This window comes from Aythya fuligula, chromosome 2 (genome assembly GCF_009819795.1).
Source record: "Aythya fuligula isolate bAytFul2 chromosome 2, bAytFul2.pri, whole genome shotgun sequence".
NCBI lineage: Eukaryota > Metazoa > Chordata > Aves > Anseriformes > Anatidae > Aythya > Aythya fuligula.
The window spans coordinates 158,647,403-158,664,453 of NC_045560.1; the positions used below are offsets into that span (position 1 = coordinate 158,647,403).

The 17,051-nt window shown below is 54.4% G+C and overlaps 5 protein-coding genes across 5 annotated transcripts; 2 read left to right on the top strand and 3 right to left on the bottom strand.

The window, feature by feature from the left end:
- Positions 1-1,395: 1,395 nt before the first annotated feature.
- LOC116485391 (feather beta keratin-like) lies at positions 1,396-1,716 on the bottom strand. Its single transcript, XM_032180691.1, has one exon. The coding sequence runs from the start codon at positions 1,714-1,716 to the stop codon at positions 1,396-1,398; it is 321 nt and encodes a 106-aa protein (XP_032036582.1).
- A 3,435-nt stretch (positions 1,717-5,151) lies between these two features.
- LOC116486883 (feather keratin 1-like) lies at positions 5,152-5,472 on the top strand. Its single transcript, XM_032183410.1, has one exon. It carries the CDS (start codon positions 5,152-5,154, stop codon positions 5,470-5,472), a length of 321 nt encoding a protein of 106 aa, XP_032039301.1.
- Positions 5,473-8,898: 3,426 nt separating this feature from the next.
- LOC116485390 (feather beta keratin-like) lies at positions 8,899-9,219 on the bottom strand. Its single transcript, XM_032180690.1, has one exon. It carries the CDS (start codon positions 9,217-9,219, stop codon positions 8,899-8,901), a length of 321 nt encoding a protein of 106 aa, XP_032036581.1.
- A 3,432-nt stretch (positions 9,220-12,651) lies between these two features.
- On the top strand, positions 12,652-12,972 carry LOC116486658 (feather keratin 1-like). Its single transcript, XM_032183057.1, has one exon. It carries the CDS (start codon positions 12,652-12,654, stop codon positions 12,970-12,972), a length of 321 nt encoding a protein of 106 aa, XP_032038948.1.
- Positions 12,973-16,398: 3,426 nt separating this feature from the next.
- On the bottom strand, positions 16,399-16,719 carry LOC116485389 (feather beta keratin-like). Its single transcript, XM_032180689.1, has one exon. It carries the CDS (start codon positions 16,717-16,719, stop codon positions 16,399-16,401), a length of 321 nt encoding a protein of 106 aa, XP_032036580.1.
- Between the last annotated feature and the right edge of the window lie 332 nt (positions 16,720-17,051).

Genomic DNA, 17,051 nt, shown 5'->3' on the forward strand with positions numbered 1-17,051 from the left:
GCAGAGCCTTTGCGTGCCCAAGCCTTTGTTTGGTGAAGTGTAGGTCTTGTGTGATGTGCTGCAAGGTGTGGTGGCCCTTCTTGACTAGCCCCGATGATGTCTTGAGCTTTGGCTTTGTAGTGAGGGAAGTGGGAAGAAGAAGGGAAGAGGAGGAGCGTCAGCCTAGCATGAGACCTTTAGACCTTTATTGAGGAAAGCGCATGGAAAGGAAGGAGTAGCAAGTGGAACATCCCCGGGGTTCTTGGGTGCATGATGGGTGACCAACAACGTCATCCTTGTGCATGAAAGATTTTCCCAGAGCATGGAGATCTTCCTGCCCTGTGATGGGAGCAGCAGAGAGGGAGTCCATCCCTGGTGGCGTTTGGCTTGTGAGCCCATCATAGGAGCAGGGAGAACCAGATATTGGAGACAGTGCAAGTCAAGGAAAGAAGGGGGAGAATGGTAGAATATAAGTGGGCCATGTTTCCAAGCATCGTGGAATAGTCCACGTCCTTGCTTCTCTGGTTCATGCCTTGAGAGAAATAGCCGTGCTTGTGGAGCTGATGACCCAGAGGGTCAGGGACGGCGCACAGGAGCATCCATAATCCACGAGGAATCTCACACCGTACGTGTGGTGTCCTTGTGAGGGACAACTCTGTTAAATAATACTGGTTTCAATTGCGACCCCAGGGGGACATCACTCCTCCCTGGTGTCCACCTGGGCACCGAGCTGTTGAGCGCAACTCTTGAGATGTGACCATGCAGGCAGTTCCTTATCTGCTGCATGGCCATCATGTCTTTCCATGGTAGTGAGAAGGAGCTATGTAAGAGCGTTGTCCAAAGGCTACTTGAACACCAAGAGGCTTGGGCCCTGATGGCCACTTGAGCCCTGCTTTTTCTCCTCTTTGTCAGGTGAAGTTGGAAGAGCGTTGGGAGAAGAAAGCAAGAGGAGGCATCTGAGGATATGGGATGCAGATTGATTTTATTGAGGAAAATATGAAACAGAAGGAGCGTCAAGGTGCATATTCTGAGGTGCCTGGAGGGCGACCACCAGCCTATGTCCCTTGCGTAGAGCAGATTTTCCCAGAGCCCCAAGGTGTCCCTACTCCGTGGTAGGAGCAGCCCCAGAAGGTTTCCGGAGGGATTGTGCTAGTGAGCAAGGCATTGCAGCAGAGAGTAGCAGCTGTAGGTGGTGGTGCTATGGAAAGTAGAAAGAGGAAGAAAGGAGGTATGTTGGCCATGTTTCCTGACAGCATGGGCGAGCCCTTTCAGGGCTTCTTAGCTTTCATGTGCCATGGAATGATGAGCCGCAACTGGTGAGCCTGGATGCCATGAGCAGCACAAAAGAGCGTTCTCAGTCTGAGAGCTGGCGGACACAGTGTTGGAGGCTGCTGTCAGGGGTGTTGGAGTGGGTCCTTAGCAGGGGTAGCAGGCTCTTCTGCCAGAGAAGCAGCCCAGGCCTCCCAAGCCATAGCCTCCAAGGCCAAAGCCTCCAAAGCCGCCGGAGGAGATGGACACTCCCTGGGCGCTGAGGTTGCTGCCCACGGCAGCTGATGCGGAGGATCCAACGGCGGTGTTCTGGGGGAAGGAGCTGAGGATGGGTCCTGGCAGGGTGACCAGCACGGCAGGAGGCTGGATGACGACGCGGGAGTCCTCGCACTGCCTGACACAGGGCTCGTTGCAGCTGTTAGCCAGCGGGGTGGGTCCGCAGGGGCGGCAGATGTCGTAGCAGGACATGTCTGTGTTGTGGAGGGTGCCTGGAAGAGAGGGTGTTTGGAAGGCTGAGGGTGTTGTGGGTGTGTGGAGCACTGCTGGAAGAGGCCAAGGGAGCAGGGAGTCCTTGGGTAGTGTGGAGCAGAGCTTTGGGGGGGCAGAAGGGCTGCTGAGGCTGGGGGGAGACAGGGAGTAGGGAGATAAGGCTGGTCTGTGGAGGAATGGATGGGAGTGGGGTTCAGGCTCACCTTGTTGGTCGCAGCGGAGAAGGCGTCGGGAGGTGTGTGTGAGGGTGCTATGTGCAGGGATGACTTTTATGCTGGTCCTTGAGTGCCTTTGGGCAAGAAACCCTTTGCGCATGACAGCATTTGGCGTGAGCTGCTCTTACATGCCTAAGCCTGGCAAGTAATGAGGTGGGGTGTGTTGTTGTTCCCACAGCGCTCTGGTGTCCTTTTCTCCTGTTGAGGATTTGTCTCTGTGGCCGTGGCGGCAGCTTTTAAGTAAGAGTTGTTATTTGGGTGGCTTTGCATGGAACGTGCGTTTGAGGGCAGTCGACAGACGCGGCCAAAGCATGGGAGAGGTGGGGTGTCATGAAGTGAGGTCATGGCGTGTCACTCGTGCGGTGCTGTTTTCGGCTGCATTGTTGCGAGGAGGGGGCCCTATTTGCTGGCCTCACCATAATGCAGGCTGGTCTGGGATTCCCAGGTGTGCTGTGCGCGAGGCACAGGCATTGATGTCACACTCGTTCCCTCCTTGCCATCCTGCAATCTCCCAGCGCTTGTGTTCATTCCTTCTCTTTCACATTGCGTGTTCTTCAGCGGTCGGTGGTTTGGTGGCCTTTGTGCCTGAAAGGTCCTTTTGTGGGAGAAGAGAGGCTGTGTGTTTTCTTCTTGTGGCAGCTTGGGGGTTTGTTCATGCGGAGGAGAGGTGTTTGCGACAGCAGGACGTTGTCCTCTCAGGCCTGGTTGAGAGCTTGCAAGCCCTGAGCTGAGGGGCAGTGGTTTGTCAGGGAGACTGAGGCAGAGCTTTTGGGGTCTTGTTCAGTGCTGAGCGTCCAAGGGTGAGACCCTTTCCCTGCCTAGGTTTGATGTTCAGACACAGGGTTGGGACCCTGCAGCAGGCAGTTGGAGACATGCATGGTGCGCAGGTCCGCAGCTGTAAGCACCTCGTGGATGTGTGGTCCTGGCATGGCTGCCGAGTGTCAAGGCCTGTCCCCATTCGGCTGAGGTGGATTTGGCTTGCTGCTGAAGTGAGTAGTGTTGGTTGCTGAGGAAGATGAAGCAAGGTAGGAAGGGGGGCTGTGCAACTGGGTGTGCCATGGTCCGTGAGGCCTGCTGCATTGAAGCCACGAATGCTTAGGGCACGGTGTGGTGTCCTTGCAAGGCCACTACTAATTCTCTTGGAAAGGTCCTGGTGAGTGGGAGAGGCTCCTGAAGGCTGGAAGAGACTCACCCCTCTTCTCTTTTCAAGAAGGTGAAGAAGGAAGGGTTTAGGAAACCAGAGGCTGGTTGGCCTGACTTCAGTCGCTGGGAAGGTTCTAAAGGAAATCCTCCCAGAATAGTGTTGTCGAGCAGATGAAGAACCAGAATGTGATGGGCAGTAGTCAGCAAGGATTTACATATTGAAACTCATGCAGGACCCTTCCTAGTGTCTTCTACGTTGAAGTGACCAGCTTGGTGATTGAGGGGAGAGCGGTAGCAGCTGCTCAACATTAGTAAAGGCTGTAGTAAGGGCTTTCTTAGATGGTTGCTCTCGTAATACTCTCAAAGAGAAGCAGACAAAGTATGGGTTAGATAAAGGTACGCTGAGGTGGGCTGAAAAATGACAAATTGCTTAGGTGCAGAGGCTTGTGCTGAGTGGCACAGAGCGGTGTTGGAGGCAAGGACCTAGCGGTGTGGGCCAGGGCTCGGCAGTGATGCCAGCACTGTTCCATATCCTCATTAGTGAGGTGGGTAATGGGATGGAGTCGCCCCGCAGGAAGTCTGCAGATGACCCGAGACTGGGAGGAGCGACTGATGCACGTGATGAACGTGGCACCATTCAGAAAGATGTGCAGAGGCTGGAGAACTGGGCAGAGAGGAACATCATGAAGTTTCAGAAGGGGCAAAGCAAAGTTCTGCCTATAGGGAGGACTAACGGTGGGCAGCAGGACATGGTGATGTCCGACAAAGGGGCAGACACTTTGCCAAGCAGGACCTTGCGTTGCTTTTGGAGAGCAAGCTGACGATGAGTCAACAATGCAGCCTTGAGGCAAAAGAGGCCACCAGGCTCCAGGAGGGCATGGGGAAGAGCATTGCCAGCAAATTGAGGAAGGCGCTCCGTTATCTCTCCTCAGCACTGGTGAGGCCCCTTGTGGAGTCCTTTGTCCCGTTTGAGGAGCCCCAGGGAAGGTTGAAGCAGACAGGCTGGAGCAATTCCAGTGCAGGGCTACCAAGATGCTGAAGGGCCTGGAGATTCTTCCAAGATTAGGAGAAGGTGAGAGAGCTGGGCGATTTCAGCCTGCAGAGAAGGGTTCTCAGGCTGAATCTCCTCCTTGTTCAAAATCCCGGATGGGCAGGAAGGAAGACAAGGGAGCCAGACCACCCCCAAGCTGCCAAAAGAAGAAAACACACAGCCTCCCGTCTCCCACAAAAGGACCTTCCAAGTATAAAGGCCACCAAGCCACCAATTGACACAGGACACCCAAGGTGAAAGACAAGGAATGAACACAAGCGTAGGGAGAGGGCAGGATGGCAAGGAGGGAACGAGTGTGAAACCACTGCCAGTGCCTCATGCCTAGCACATCTGGGAAGCCCACACCAGCCAGTATTATGGCGAGGCCAGCAAATAGGGCCCCTTCCTCGCAACAATGCAGCCGCAAACAGCACCGCACGAGTGACACGCCATGACCTCACTTCATGACACCCCACCTCTCCCATGCTTTGGCCGCATCTGATGACTGTCCTCAAACGCACGCTCCATTCAAATCCACCCAAAGAGCCACTCAAAAGCTGCCGCCATGGCCACAAAGACACATCCTAACAGGAGAAAAGGACACCAGAGCGTTGCGGGAACGACAACACACCCCACCTCATTACTTGCCAGGCTTAGGCATGTAATAGCAGCTCACGCTAAATGCTGTCATGCGCAAAGGGTTTCTTGCCCCAAAGGCACTCAAGGACCAGCATAAATGCCTGCCCTGCTTGTAGCACCCTCACACACTCCTCTCGACACCTTCTCCCCTGCGACCAACAAGGTGAGCCTGAACCCCACTCCCATCATTCGCCCACCTGACCAGCCTTGTCTGCCCAGCCTTACTATCCCCCCAGCCTCAGAAGCCCTTCTGCCTCCCCAAAGCTATGCTCCCCACTACCCAAGGCCTTCCCACTCCCTTGGCCTCCCCCACCACCACTCCACACACCCCTAACACCCTCCGCCTTCCCAACACGCTCTCTTCCAGGAACCCTCCACACCACAGACATGTCCTGCTACGACATCTGCCGCCCCTGCGGACCCACCCCGCTGGCTAACAGCTGCAACGAGCCCTGTGTCAGGCAGTGCGAGGACTCCCGCGTCGTCATCCAGCCTCCTGCCGTGCTGGTCACCCTGCCAGGACCCATCCTCAGCTCCTTCCCCCAGAACACCGCCGTTGGATCCTCCGCATCAGCTGCCGTGGGCAGCAACCTCAGCGCCCAGGGAGTGCCCGTCTCCTCCGGCGGCTTCGGTGGCTTTGGCCTTGGAGGCTTTGGCTTGGGAGGCCTGGGCTGCTTCTCTGGCGGAAGAGCCTGCTACCCCTGCTAAGGACCCACGCCAACACCCCTGACAGCAGCCTCCAACACCGTGCAAGCCAGCTCTCAGGCTGAGGATGCTCCTCTGTGCCGCTCATGGCACACGGGCTCACCAGCCTTAGCTCATTCCATGGCACAAGAAAGCCAGCAAGGAAGGAAGGGGCCAGCCTTGCTGTCAGGAAACATGGCCAACATACCTCCTTCTTTCTTCCTCTTTCTCCTTTCCGTAGCACCACCACCTACAGCTGCTACTCTCTGCTGCAATGCCTTGCTCACTAGCACAATCCCTCCGGAAACCTTCTGGGGCTGCTCCTACCACGGAGTAGGGACACCTTGGGGCTCTGGGAAAATCTGCTCTGCGCAAGGGACGTAGGCTGGTGGTCGCCCTCCAGGCACTTCAGAACGTGCACCTCCCACATGACGCTCCCTCTGTTTCATGTTTTCCTCAATAAAATCAATCTGCATCCTATATCCTCAGATGCCTCCTCTTGCTTTCTTCTCCCAACGCTCTTCCAACTTCACCTGACAAAGAGGAGAAAAAGCAGGGCTCAAGTGGCCATCAGGGCCCAAGCCGCTTGGTGTTCAAGAAGCGTTTGCACAACACTCTTACATAGATCCTTCTCACTACCATGGAAAGACAAGATGGCCATGCAGCAGATAAGGAACTGCCTGCATGGTCACATCTCAAGAGTTGCGCTCAATAGCTAAGTTGTCTTGAGAAGTTAGTTGAGAGTTTAGTGAGACTGATGTCTCAGTAAAATGGAGAGACATCTACTTGACATTTTAGAATAATTGCTGGAGGTTACTTGGTTAAGCTAAACACTTGTTCACCTCTTAAGGGATCGTTTAGCATTGAGAAAACTTCAAGGCTCAGATGCGGAGGATATGCAATGAAGTACTTACATGGTATTGTCTTTGGCAACAAAGCCTGCAACCCTAGGTATCTGTAACACCAGGGAATCTTGGTGTGCTGAGTCTAAGAGACATAGTATGGAGAGTGGAGCAGAGCAAAGTCACTGTGGCCAGACTCTGTGACATCCCTTCCGGGATCAGGAACCAGATGGTATTGTGGAACTGACAGACTGCATGGGCAGCTCTGGCTCAAACTGATATCCAAAGCATGGCCTTTTGGTGAACAAGGACTTGTACTCCTGTTGCTTCTAATTTACTAGACTGAAAGTGCATTCTCTTGTTTGTGAATCCGTGATCGTGATTGTGTAATTGTGCTTATAATGCTTATTGCATTAAGTGTGCATGCATGATGGTGATAATTCAAGATACATTGAATGTAACCAGACTTATAGTGGCAGGCAGCTTTACCGAGCAGAACCTTGAGTCAGCAATGCAGCCTTGTGGCAAAAGAGGCCACCAGGCTCCAGGAGGGCATGGGGAAGAGCGTTGCCAGCAAATTGAGGAAGACGCTCCGTCATCTCTCCTCAGCACTGGTGAGGCCCCTTGTGGAGTCCTTTGTCCAGTTTGAGGTGCCCCAGCGGAACCTAGAAGCAGACAGGCTGGAGCAATTCCAGTGCATTGCTACCAAGATGTTGAAGGTCCTGGAGCTTCTTCAATATGAGAAGGAGAGAGAGCTGGGCGATTTCAGCCTGCAGAGAAGGGTGCTCAGGCTGAATCTCCTTCTTGTTCCAAATCTCAGATAGGCGGGAATGAAGGCAAGGGACCCAGACTAAATTCAGTTACTGCCTGCTGCCGGGGGAAAGGAGAGTGAAAGCCACAGAGAAGCAATTTCCTTGGAAGAGAAGGAACCCCTTTTTCCCTGTGAGAGTGGTCAAGCAGTGGACCTCAAGCAGAGGTTTTGCATTTCCATCCTGGCAGATATGAGAAACCCAGGAACTGCACATGGTCCTGGACAGCCTGCTGTAGCTGCCTGTGCTTGAGCAGGGCGCTTGCAGTACATGGTGTCCAGAGGTTACTTCCAAACGGAAGGCATTCTGTGGCTGCATCTGTTGTCAATGCGGGAGAACGTGCTGGGTGAGAAAGCAGTCCAGTGTGTGCTGACACAGAGGGATTGTTTCAGAGGGCATGTGCAGCAGAGCCTTTGCGTGCCCAAGCCTTTGTTTGGTGAAGTGTAGGTCTTGTGTGATGTGCTGCAAGGTGTGGTGGCCCTTCTTGACTAGCCCCGATGATGTCTTGAGCTTTGGCTTTGTAGTGAGGGAAGTGGGAAGAAGAAGGGAAGAGGAGGAGCGTCAGCCTAGCATGAGACCTTTAGACCTTTATTGAGGAAAGCGCATGGAAAGGAAGGAGTAGCAAGTGGAACATCCCCGGGGTTCTTGGGTGCATGATGGGTGACCAACAACGTCATCCTTGTGCATGAAAGATTTTCCCAGAGCATGGAGATCTTCCTGCCCTGTGATGGGAGCAGCAGAGAGGGAGTCCATCCCTGGTGGCGTTTGGCTTGTGAGCCCATCATAGGAGCAGGGAGAACCAGACATTGGAGACAGTGCAAGTCAAGGAAAGAAGGGGGAGAATGGTAGAATATAAGTGGGCCATGTTTCCAAGCATCGTGGAATAGTCCACGTCCTTGCTTCTCTGGTTCATGCCTTGAGAGAAATAGCCGTGCTTGTGGAGCTGATGACCCAGAGGGTCAGGGACGGCGCACAGGAGCATCCATAATCCACGAGGAATCTCACACCGTACGTGTGGTGTCCTTGTGAGGGACAACTCTGTTAAATAATACTGGTTTCAATTGCGACCCCAGGGGGACATCACTCCTCCCTGGTGTCCACCTGGGCACCGAGCTGTTGAGCGCAACTCTTGAGATGTGACCATGCAGGCAGTTCCTTATCTGCTGCATGGCCATCATGTCTTTCCATGGTAGTGAGAAGGAGCTATGTAAGAGCGTTGTCCAAAGGCTACTTGAACACCAAGAGGCTTGGGCCCTGATGGCCACTTGAGCCCTGCTTTTTCTCCTCTTTGTCAGGTGAAGTTGGAAGAGCGTTGGGAGAAGAAAGCAAGAGGAGGCATCTGAGGATATGGGATGCAGATTGATTTTATTGAGGAAAATATGAAACAGAAGGAGCGTCAAGGTGCATATTCTGAGGTGCCTGGAGGGCGACCACCAGCCTATGTCCCTTGCGTAGAGCAGATTTTCCCAGAGCCCCAAGGTGTCCCTACTCCGTGGTAGGAGCAGCCCCAGAAGGTTTCCGGAGGGATTGTGCTAGTGAGCAAGGCATTGCAGCAGAGAGTAGCAGCTGTAGGTGGTGGTGCTATGGAAAGTAGAAAGAGGAAGAAAGGAGGTATGTTGGCCATGTTTCCTGACAGCATGGGCGAGCCCTTTCAGGGCTTCTTAGCTTTCATGTGCCATGGAATGATGAGCCGCAACTGGTGAGCCTGGATGCCATGAGCAGCACAAAAGAGCGTTCTCAGTCTGAGAGCTGGCGGACACAGTGTTGGAGGCTGCTGTCAGGGGTGTTGGAGTGGGTCCTTAGCAGGGGTAGCAGGCTCTTCTGCCAGAGAAGCAGCCCAGGCCTCCCAAGCCATAGCCTCCAAGGCCAAAGCCTCCAAAGCCGCCGGAGGAGATGGACACTCCCTGGGCGCTGAGGTTGCTGCCCACGGCAGCTGATGCGGAGGATCCAACGGCGGTGTTCTGGGGGAAGGAGCTGAGGATGGGTCCTGGCAGGGTGACCAGCACGGCAGGAGGCTGGATGACGACGCGGGAGTCCTCGCACTGCCTGACACAGGGCTCGTTGCAGCTGTTAGCCAGCGGGGTGGGTCCGCAGGGGCGGCAGATGTCGTAGCAGGACATGTCTGTGGTGTGGAGGGTGCCTGGAAGAGAGGGTGTTTGGAAGGCTGAGGGTGTTGTGGGTGTGTGGAGCACTGCTGGAAGAGGCCAAGGGAGCAGGGAGTCCTTGGGTAGTGTGGAGCAGAGCTTTGGGGGGGCAGAAGGGCTGCTGAGGCTGGGGGGAGACAGGGAGTAGGGAGATAAGGCTGGTCTGTGGAGGAATGGATGGGAGTGGGGTTCAGGCTCACCTTGTTGGTCGCAGCGGAGAAGGCGTCGGGAGGTGTGTGTGAGGGTGCTATGTGCAGGGATGACTTTTATGCTGGTCCTTGAGTGCCTTTGGGCAAGAAACCCTTTGCGCATGACAGCATTTGGCGTGAGCTGCTCTTACATGCCTAAGCCTGGCAAGTAATGAGGTGGGGTGTGTTGTTGTTCCCACAGCGCTCTGGTGTCCTTTTCTCCTGTTGAGGATTTGTCTCTGTGGCCGTGGCGGCAGCTTTTAAGTAAGAATTGTTATTTGGGTGGCTTTGCATGGAGCGTGCGTTTGAGGGCAGTCGACAGACGCGGCCAAAGCATGGGAGAGGTGGGGTGTCATGAAGTGAGGTCATGGCGTGTCACTCGTGCGGTGCTGTTTGCGGCTGCATTGTTGCGAGGAGGGGGCCCTATTTGCTGGCCTCACCATAATGCAGGCTGGTCTGGGATTCCCAGGTGTGCTGTGCGCGAGGCACAGGCATTGATGTCACACTCGTTCCCTCCTTGCCATCCTGCAATCTCCCAGCGCTTGTGTTCATTCCTTCTCTTTCACATTGCGTGTTCTTCAGCGGTCGGTGGTTTGGTGGCCTTTGTGCCTGAAAGGTCCTTTTGTGGGAGAAGAGAGGCTGCGTGTTTTCTTCTTGTGGCAGCTTGGGGGTTTGTTCATGCGGAGGAGAGGTGTTTGCGACAGCAGGACGTTGTCCTCTCAGGCCTGGTTGAGAGCTTGCAAGCCCTGAGCTGAGGGGCAGTGGTTTGTCAGGGAGACTGAGGCAGAGCTTTTGGGGTCTTGTTCAGTGCTGAGCGTCCAAGGGTGAGACCCTTTCCCTGCCTAGGTTTGATGTTCAGACACAGGGTTGGGACCCTGCAGCAGGCAGTTGGAGACATGCATGGTGCGCAGGTCCGCAGCTGTGAGCACCTCGTGGATGCGTGGTCCTGGCATGGCTGCCGAGTGTCAAGGCCTGTCCCCATTCGGCTGAGGTGGATTTGGCTTGCTGCTGAAGTGAGTAGTGTTGGTTGCTGAGGAAGATGAAGCAAGGTAGGAAGGGGGGCTGTGCAACTGGGTGTGCCATGGTCCGTGAGGCCTACTGCACTGAAGCCAGGAATGCTTAGGGCACGGTGTGGTGTCCTTGCAAGGCCACTACTAATTCTCTTGGAAAGGTCCTGGTGAGTGGGAGAGGCTCCTGAAGGCTGGAAGAGACTCACCCCTCTTCTCTTTTCAAGAAGGTGAAGAAGGAAGGGTTTAGGAAACCAGAGGCTGGTTGTCCTGACTTCAGTCGCTGGGAAGGTTCTAAAGGAAATCCTCCCAGAATAGTGTTGTCGAGCAGATGAAGAACCAGAATGTGATGGGCAGTAGTCAGCAAGGATTTACATATTGATACTCATGCAGGACCCTTCCCAGTGTTCTCTACATTGAAGTGACCAGCTTGGTGAATGAGGGGAGAGCGGTAGCAGCTGCTCAACATTAGTAAAGGCTGTAGTAAGGGCTTTCTTAGATGGTTGCTCACGTAATACTCTCAAAGAGAAGCAGACAAAGTATGGGTTAGATAAAGGTACGCTGAGGTGGGCTGAAAAATGACAAATTGCTTAGGTGCAGAGGCTTGTGCTGAGTGGCACAGAGCGGTGTTGGAGGCAAGGACCTAGCGGTGTGGGCCAGGGCTCGGCAGTGATGCCAGCACTGTTCCATATCCTCATTAGTGAGGTGGGTAATGGGATGGAGTCACCCCGCAGGAAGTCTGCAGATGACCCGAGACTGGGAGGAGCGACTGATGCACGTGATGAACGTGGCACCATTCAGAAAGATGTGCAGAGGCTGGAGAACTGGGCAGAGAGGAACATCATGAAGTTGCAGAAGGGGCAAAGCAAATTGCTGCCTCTGGGGAGGACTAACACCGAGCAGCAGGACATGGTGTTGTCCGACACAGGGGCATGCAGCTTTGCCAAGCAGGACCTTGTGTTGCTGTTGGAGAGCAAGCTGACGATGAGTCAGCAATGCAGCCTTGCGGCAAAATAGGCCACCAGGCTCCAGGAGGGCATGGGGAAGAGCGTTGCCAGCAAATTGAGGAAGGCGCTCCGTCATCTCTCCTCAGCACTGGTGAGGCCCCTTGTGGAGTCCTTTGTCCCGTTTGAGGCGCCCCAGTGGAAGGTCGAAGCAGACAGGCTGGAGCAATTCCAGTGCCTTGCAACCAAGATGCTGAAGGGCCTTGAGCCTCTTCAATATAGAAGAGAAGATGAGACGGGCATTTTCAGCCCGCAGCGAAGTGTGCTCAGGCTGAATCTCCTCCTTGTTCTAAATCCCGGATGGGCGGGAAGGAAGACAAGGGAGCCAGACCACCCCCAATCTGCCACAAGAAGAAAACACACAGCGTCCCTTCTCCCACAAAGGACCTTCCAAGCATAAAGGCCACCAAGCCGCCAACTGACGCAGGACACCCAAGGTGAAAGACAAGGAATGAACACAAGTGTAGGGAGTGGGTAGGATGGCAAGGAGGGAACGAGCGTGAAACCACTGCCAGTGCCTCGTGCCTAGCACATCTGGGAAGCCCACACCAGCCAGTATTATGGCGAGGCCAGCAAATAGGGCCCCTTCCTCGCAACAATGCAGCCGCAAACAGCACCGCACGAGTGACACGCCATGACCTCACTTCATGACACCCCACCTCTCCCATGCTTTGGCCGCGTCTACTGACTGTCCTCAAACGCATGCTCCATTCAAATCCACCCAAAGAGCCACTCAAAAGCTGCCGCCATGGCCACAAAGACACATCCTGAAAGGAGAAAAGGACACCAGAGCGTTGCGGGAACGACAACACACCCCACCTCATTACTTGCCAGGCTTAGGCATGTAATAGCAGCTCACGCTAAATGCTGTCATGCGCAAAGGGTTTCTTGCCCCAAAGGCACTCAAGGACCAGCATAAAAGCCTGCCCTGCTTGTAGCACCCTCACACGCTCCTCTCGACACCTTCTCCCCTGTGACCAACAAGGTGAGCCTGAACCCCACTCCCATCATTTACCCACCTGACCAGCCTTGTCTGCCCAGCCTTACTATCCCCCCAGCCTCAGAAGCCCTTCTGCCTCCACAAAGCTATGCTCCCCACTACCCAAGGCCTTCCCACTCCCTTGGCCTCCCCCACCACCACTCCACACACCCCTAACACCCTCCGCCTTCCCAACACGCTCTCTTCCAGGCACCCTCCACAACACAGACATGTCCTGCTACGACATCTGCCGCCCCTGTGGACCCACCCCGCTGGCTAACAGCTGCAACGAGCCCTGTGTCAGGCAGTGCGAGGACTCCCGCGTCGTCATCCAGCCTCCTGCCGTGCTGGTCACCCTGCCAGGACCCATCCTCAGCTCCTTCCCCCAGAACACCGCCGTTGGATCCTCCGCATCAGCTGCCGTGGGCAGCAACCTCAGCGCCCAGGGAGTGTCCATCTCCTCCGGCGGCTTCGGAGGCTTTGGCCTTGGAGGCTTTGGCTTTGGAGGCCTGGGCTGCTTCTCTGGCGGAAGAGCCTGCTACCCCTGCTAAGGACCCACGCCAACACCCCTGACAGCAACCTCCAACACCGTGCAAGCCAGCTGTCAGGCTGAGGATGCTCCTCTATGCCGCTCATGGCACACGGGCTCACCAGCCTTAGCTCATTCCATGGCACAAGAAAGCCAGCAAGGAAGGAAGGGGCCAGCCTTGCTGTCAGGAAACATGGCCAACATACCTCCTTCTTTCTTCCTCTTTCTCCTTTCCGTAGCACCACCACCTACAGCTGCTACTCTCTGCTGCAATGCCTTGCTCACTAGCACAATCCCTCCGGAAACCTTCTGGGGCTGCTCCTACCACGGAGTAGGGACACCTTGGGGCTCTGGGAAAATCTGCTCTACGCAAGGGACGTAGGCTGGTGGTCGCCCTCCAGGCACTTCAGAACGTGCACCTCCCACATGACGCTCCCTCTGTTTCATGTTTTCCTCAATAAAATCAATCTGCATCCTATATCCTCAGATGCCTCCTCTTGTTTTCTTCTCCCAACGCTCTTCCAACTTCACCTGACAAAGAGGAGAAAAAGCAGGGCTCAAGTGGCCATCAGGGCCCAAGCCTCTTGGTGTTCAAGAAGCGTTTGCACAACACTCTTACATAGATCCTTCTCACTACCATGGAAAGACAAGATGGCCATGCAGCAGATAAGGAACTGCCTGCATGGTCACATCTCAAGAGTTGCGCTCAATAGCTAAGTTGTCTTGAGAAGTTAGTTGAGAGTTTAGTGAGACTGATGTCTCAGTAAAATGGAGAGACATCTACTTGACATTTTAGAATAATTGCTGGAGGTTACTTGGTTAAGCTAAACACTTGTTCACCTCTTAAGGGATCGTTTAGCATTGAGAAAACTTCAAGGCTCAGATGCGGAGGATATGCAATGAAGTACTTACATGGTATTGTCTTTGGCAACAAAGCCTGCAACCCTAGGTATCTGTAACACCAGGGACTCTTGGTGTGCTGAGTCTAAGAGACATAGTATGGAGAGTGGAGCAGAGCAAAGGCACTGTGGCCAGACTCTGTGACATCCCTTCCGGGATCAGGAACCAGATGGTATTGTGGAACTGACAGACTGCATGGGCAGCTCTGGCTCAAACTGATAACCAAAGCATGACCTTTTGGTGAACAAGAACTTGTACTCCTGTTGCTTCTAATTTACTAGACTGAAAGTGCATTCTCTTGTTTGTGAATCCGTGATCGTGATTGTGTAATTGTGCTTATAATGCTTATTGCATTAAGTGTGCATGCATGATGGTGATAATTCAAGATACATTGAATGTAACCAGACTTATAGTGGCAGGCAGCTTTACCGAGCAGAACCTTGAGTCAGCAATGCAGCCTTGTGGCAAAAGAGGCCACCAGGCTCCAGGAGGGCATGGGGAAGAGCGTTGCCAGCAAATTGAGGAAGACGCTCCGTCATCTCTCCTCAGCACTGGTGAGGCCCCTTGTGGAGTCCTTTGTCCAGTTTGAGGTGCCCCAGCGGAACCTAGAAGCAGACAGGCTGGAGCAATTCCAGTGCATTGCTACCAAGATGTTGAAGGTCCTGGAGCTTCTTCAATATGAGAAGGAGAGAGAGCTGGGCGATTTCAGCCTGCAGAGAAGGGTGCTCAGGCTGAATCTCCTTCTTGTTCCAAATCTCAGATAGGCGGGAATGAAGGCAAGGGACCTAGACTAAATTCAGTTACTGCCTGCTGCCGGGGGAAAGGAGAGTGAAAGCCACAGAGAAGCAATTTCCTTGGAAGAGAAGGAACCCCTTTTTCCCTGTGAGAGTGGTCAAGCAGTGGACCTCAAGCAGAGGTTTTGCATTTCCATCCTGGCAGATATGAGAAACCCAGGAACTGCACATGGTCCTGGACAGCCTGCTGTAGCTGCCTGTGCTTGAGCAGGGCGCTTGCAGTACATGGTGTCCAGAGGTTACTTCCAAACGGAAGGCATTCTGTGGCTGCATCTGTTGTCAATGCGGGAGAACGTGCTGGGTGAGAAAGCAGTCCAGTGTGTGCTGACACAGAGGGATTGTTTCAGAGGGCATGTGCAGCAGAGCCTTTGCGTGCCCAAGCCTTTGTTTGGTGAAGTGTAGGTCTTGTGTGATGTGCTGCAAGGTGTGGTGGCCCTTCTTGACTAGCCCCGATGATGTCTTGAGCTTTGGCTTTGTAGTGAGGGAAGTGGGAAGAAGAAGGGAAGAGGAGGAGCGTCAGCCTAGCATGAGACCTTTAGACCTTTATTGAGGAAAGCGCATGGAAAGGAAGGAGTAGCAAGTGGAACATCCCCGGGGTTCTTGGGTGCATGATGGGTGACCAACAACGTCATCCTTGTGCATGAAAGATTTTCCCAGAGCATGGAGATCTTCCTGCCCTGTGATGGGAGCAGCAGAGAGGGAGTCCATCCCTGGTGGCGTTTGGCTTGTGAGCCCATCATAGGAGCAGGGAGAACCAGATATTGGAGACAGTGCAAGTCAAGGAAAGAAGGGGGAGAATGGTAGAATATAAGTGGGCCATGTTTCCAAGCATCGTGGAATAGTCCACGTCCTTGCTTCTCTGGTTCATGCCTTGAGAGAAATAGCCGTGCTTGTGGAGCTGATGACCCAGAGGGTCAGGGACGGCGCACAGGAGCATCCATAATCCACGAGGAATCTCACACCGTACGTGTGGTGTCCTTGTGAGGGACAACTCTGTTATATAATACTGGTTTCAATTGCGACCCCAGAGGGACACCACTCCTCCCTGGTGTCCACCTGGGCACCGAGCTGTTGAGCGCAACTCTTGAGATGTGACCATGCAGGCAGTTCCTTATCTGCTGCATGGCCATCATGTCTTTCCATGGTAGTGAGAAGGAGCTATGTAAGAGCGTTGTCCAAAGGCTACTTGAACACCAAGAGGCTTGGGCCCTGATGGCCACTTGAGCCCTGCTTTTTCTCCTCTTTGTCAGGTGAAGTTGGAAGAGCGTTGGGAGAAGAAAGCAAGAGGAGGCATCTGAGGATATGGGATGCAGATTGATTTTATTGAGGAAAATATGAAACAGAAGGAGCGTCAAGGTGCATATTCTGAGGTGCCTGGAGGGCGACCACCAGCCTATGTCCCTTGCGTAGAGCAGATTTTCCCAGAGCCCCAAGGTGTCCCTACTCCGTGGTAGGAGCAGCCCCAGAAGGTTTCCGGAGGGATTGTGCTAGTGAGCAAGGCATTGCAGCAGAGAGTAGCAGCTGTAGGTGGTGGTGCTATGGAAAGTAGAAAGAGGAAGAAAGGAGGTATGTTGGCCATGTTTCCTGACAGCATGGGCGAGCCCTTTCAGGGCTTCTTAGCTTTCATGTGCCATGGAATGATGAGCCGCAACTGGTGAGCCTGGATGCCATGAGCAGCACAAAAGAGCGTTCTCAGTCTGAGAGCTGGCGGACACAGTGTTGGAGGCTGCTGTCAGGGGTGTTGGAGTGGGTCCTTAGCAGGGGTAGCAGGCTCTTCTGCCAGAGAAGCAGCCCAGGCCTCCCAAGCCATAGCCTCCAAGGCCAAAGCCTCCAAAGCCGCCGGAGGAGATGGACACTCCCTGGGCGCTGAGGTTGCTGCCCACGGCAGCTGATGCGGAGGATCCAACGGCGGTGTTCTGGGGGAAGGAGCTGAGGATGGGTCCTGGCAGGGTGACCAGCACGGCAGGAGGCTGGATGACAACGCGGGAGTCCTCGCACTGCCTGACACAGGGCTCGTTGCAGCTGTTAGCCAGCGGGGTGGGTCCGCAGGGGCGGCAGATGTCGTAGCAGGACATGTCTGTGTTGTGGAGGGTGCCTGGAAGAGAGGGTGTTTGGAAGGCTGAGGGTGTTGTGGGTGTGTGGAGCACTGCTGGAAGAGGCCAAGGGAGCAGGGAGTCCTTGGGTAGTGTGGAGCAGAGCTTTGGGGGGGCAGAAGGGCTGCTGAGGCTGGGGGGAGACAGGGAGTAGGGAGATAAGGCTGGTCTGTGGAGGAATGGATGGGAGTGGGGTTCAGGCTCACCTTGTTGGTCGCAGCGGAGAAGGCGTCGGGAGGTGTGTGTGAGGGTGCTATGTGCAGGGATGACTTTTATGCTGGTCCTTGAGTGCCTTTGGGCAAGAAACCCTTTGC

Coding starts and splice junctions, on each gene's coding strand:
- LOC116485391 (XM_032180691.1), bottom strand. CDS start 1,716: ATGTCCTGCTACGACATCTGCCGCCCCTGCGGACCCACCCCGCTGGCT.
- LOC116486883 (XM_032183410.1), top strand. CDS start 5,152: ATGTCCTGCTACGACATCTGCCGCCCCTGCGGACCCACCCCGCTGGCT.
- LOC116485390 (XM_032180690.1), bottom strand. CDS start 9,219: ATGTCCTGCTACGACATCTGCCGCCCCTGCGGACCCACCCCGCTGGCT.
- LOC116486658 (XM_032183057.1), top strand. CDS start 12,652: ATGTCCTGCTACGACATCTGCCGCCCCTGTGGACCCACCCCGCTGGCT.
- LOC116485389 (XM_032180689.1), bottom strand. CDS start 16,719: ATGTCCTGCTACGACATCTGCCGCCCCTGCGGACCCACCCCGCTGGCT.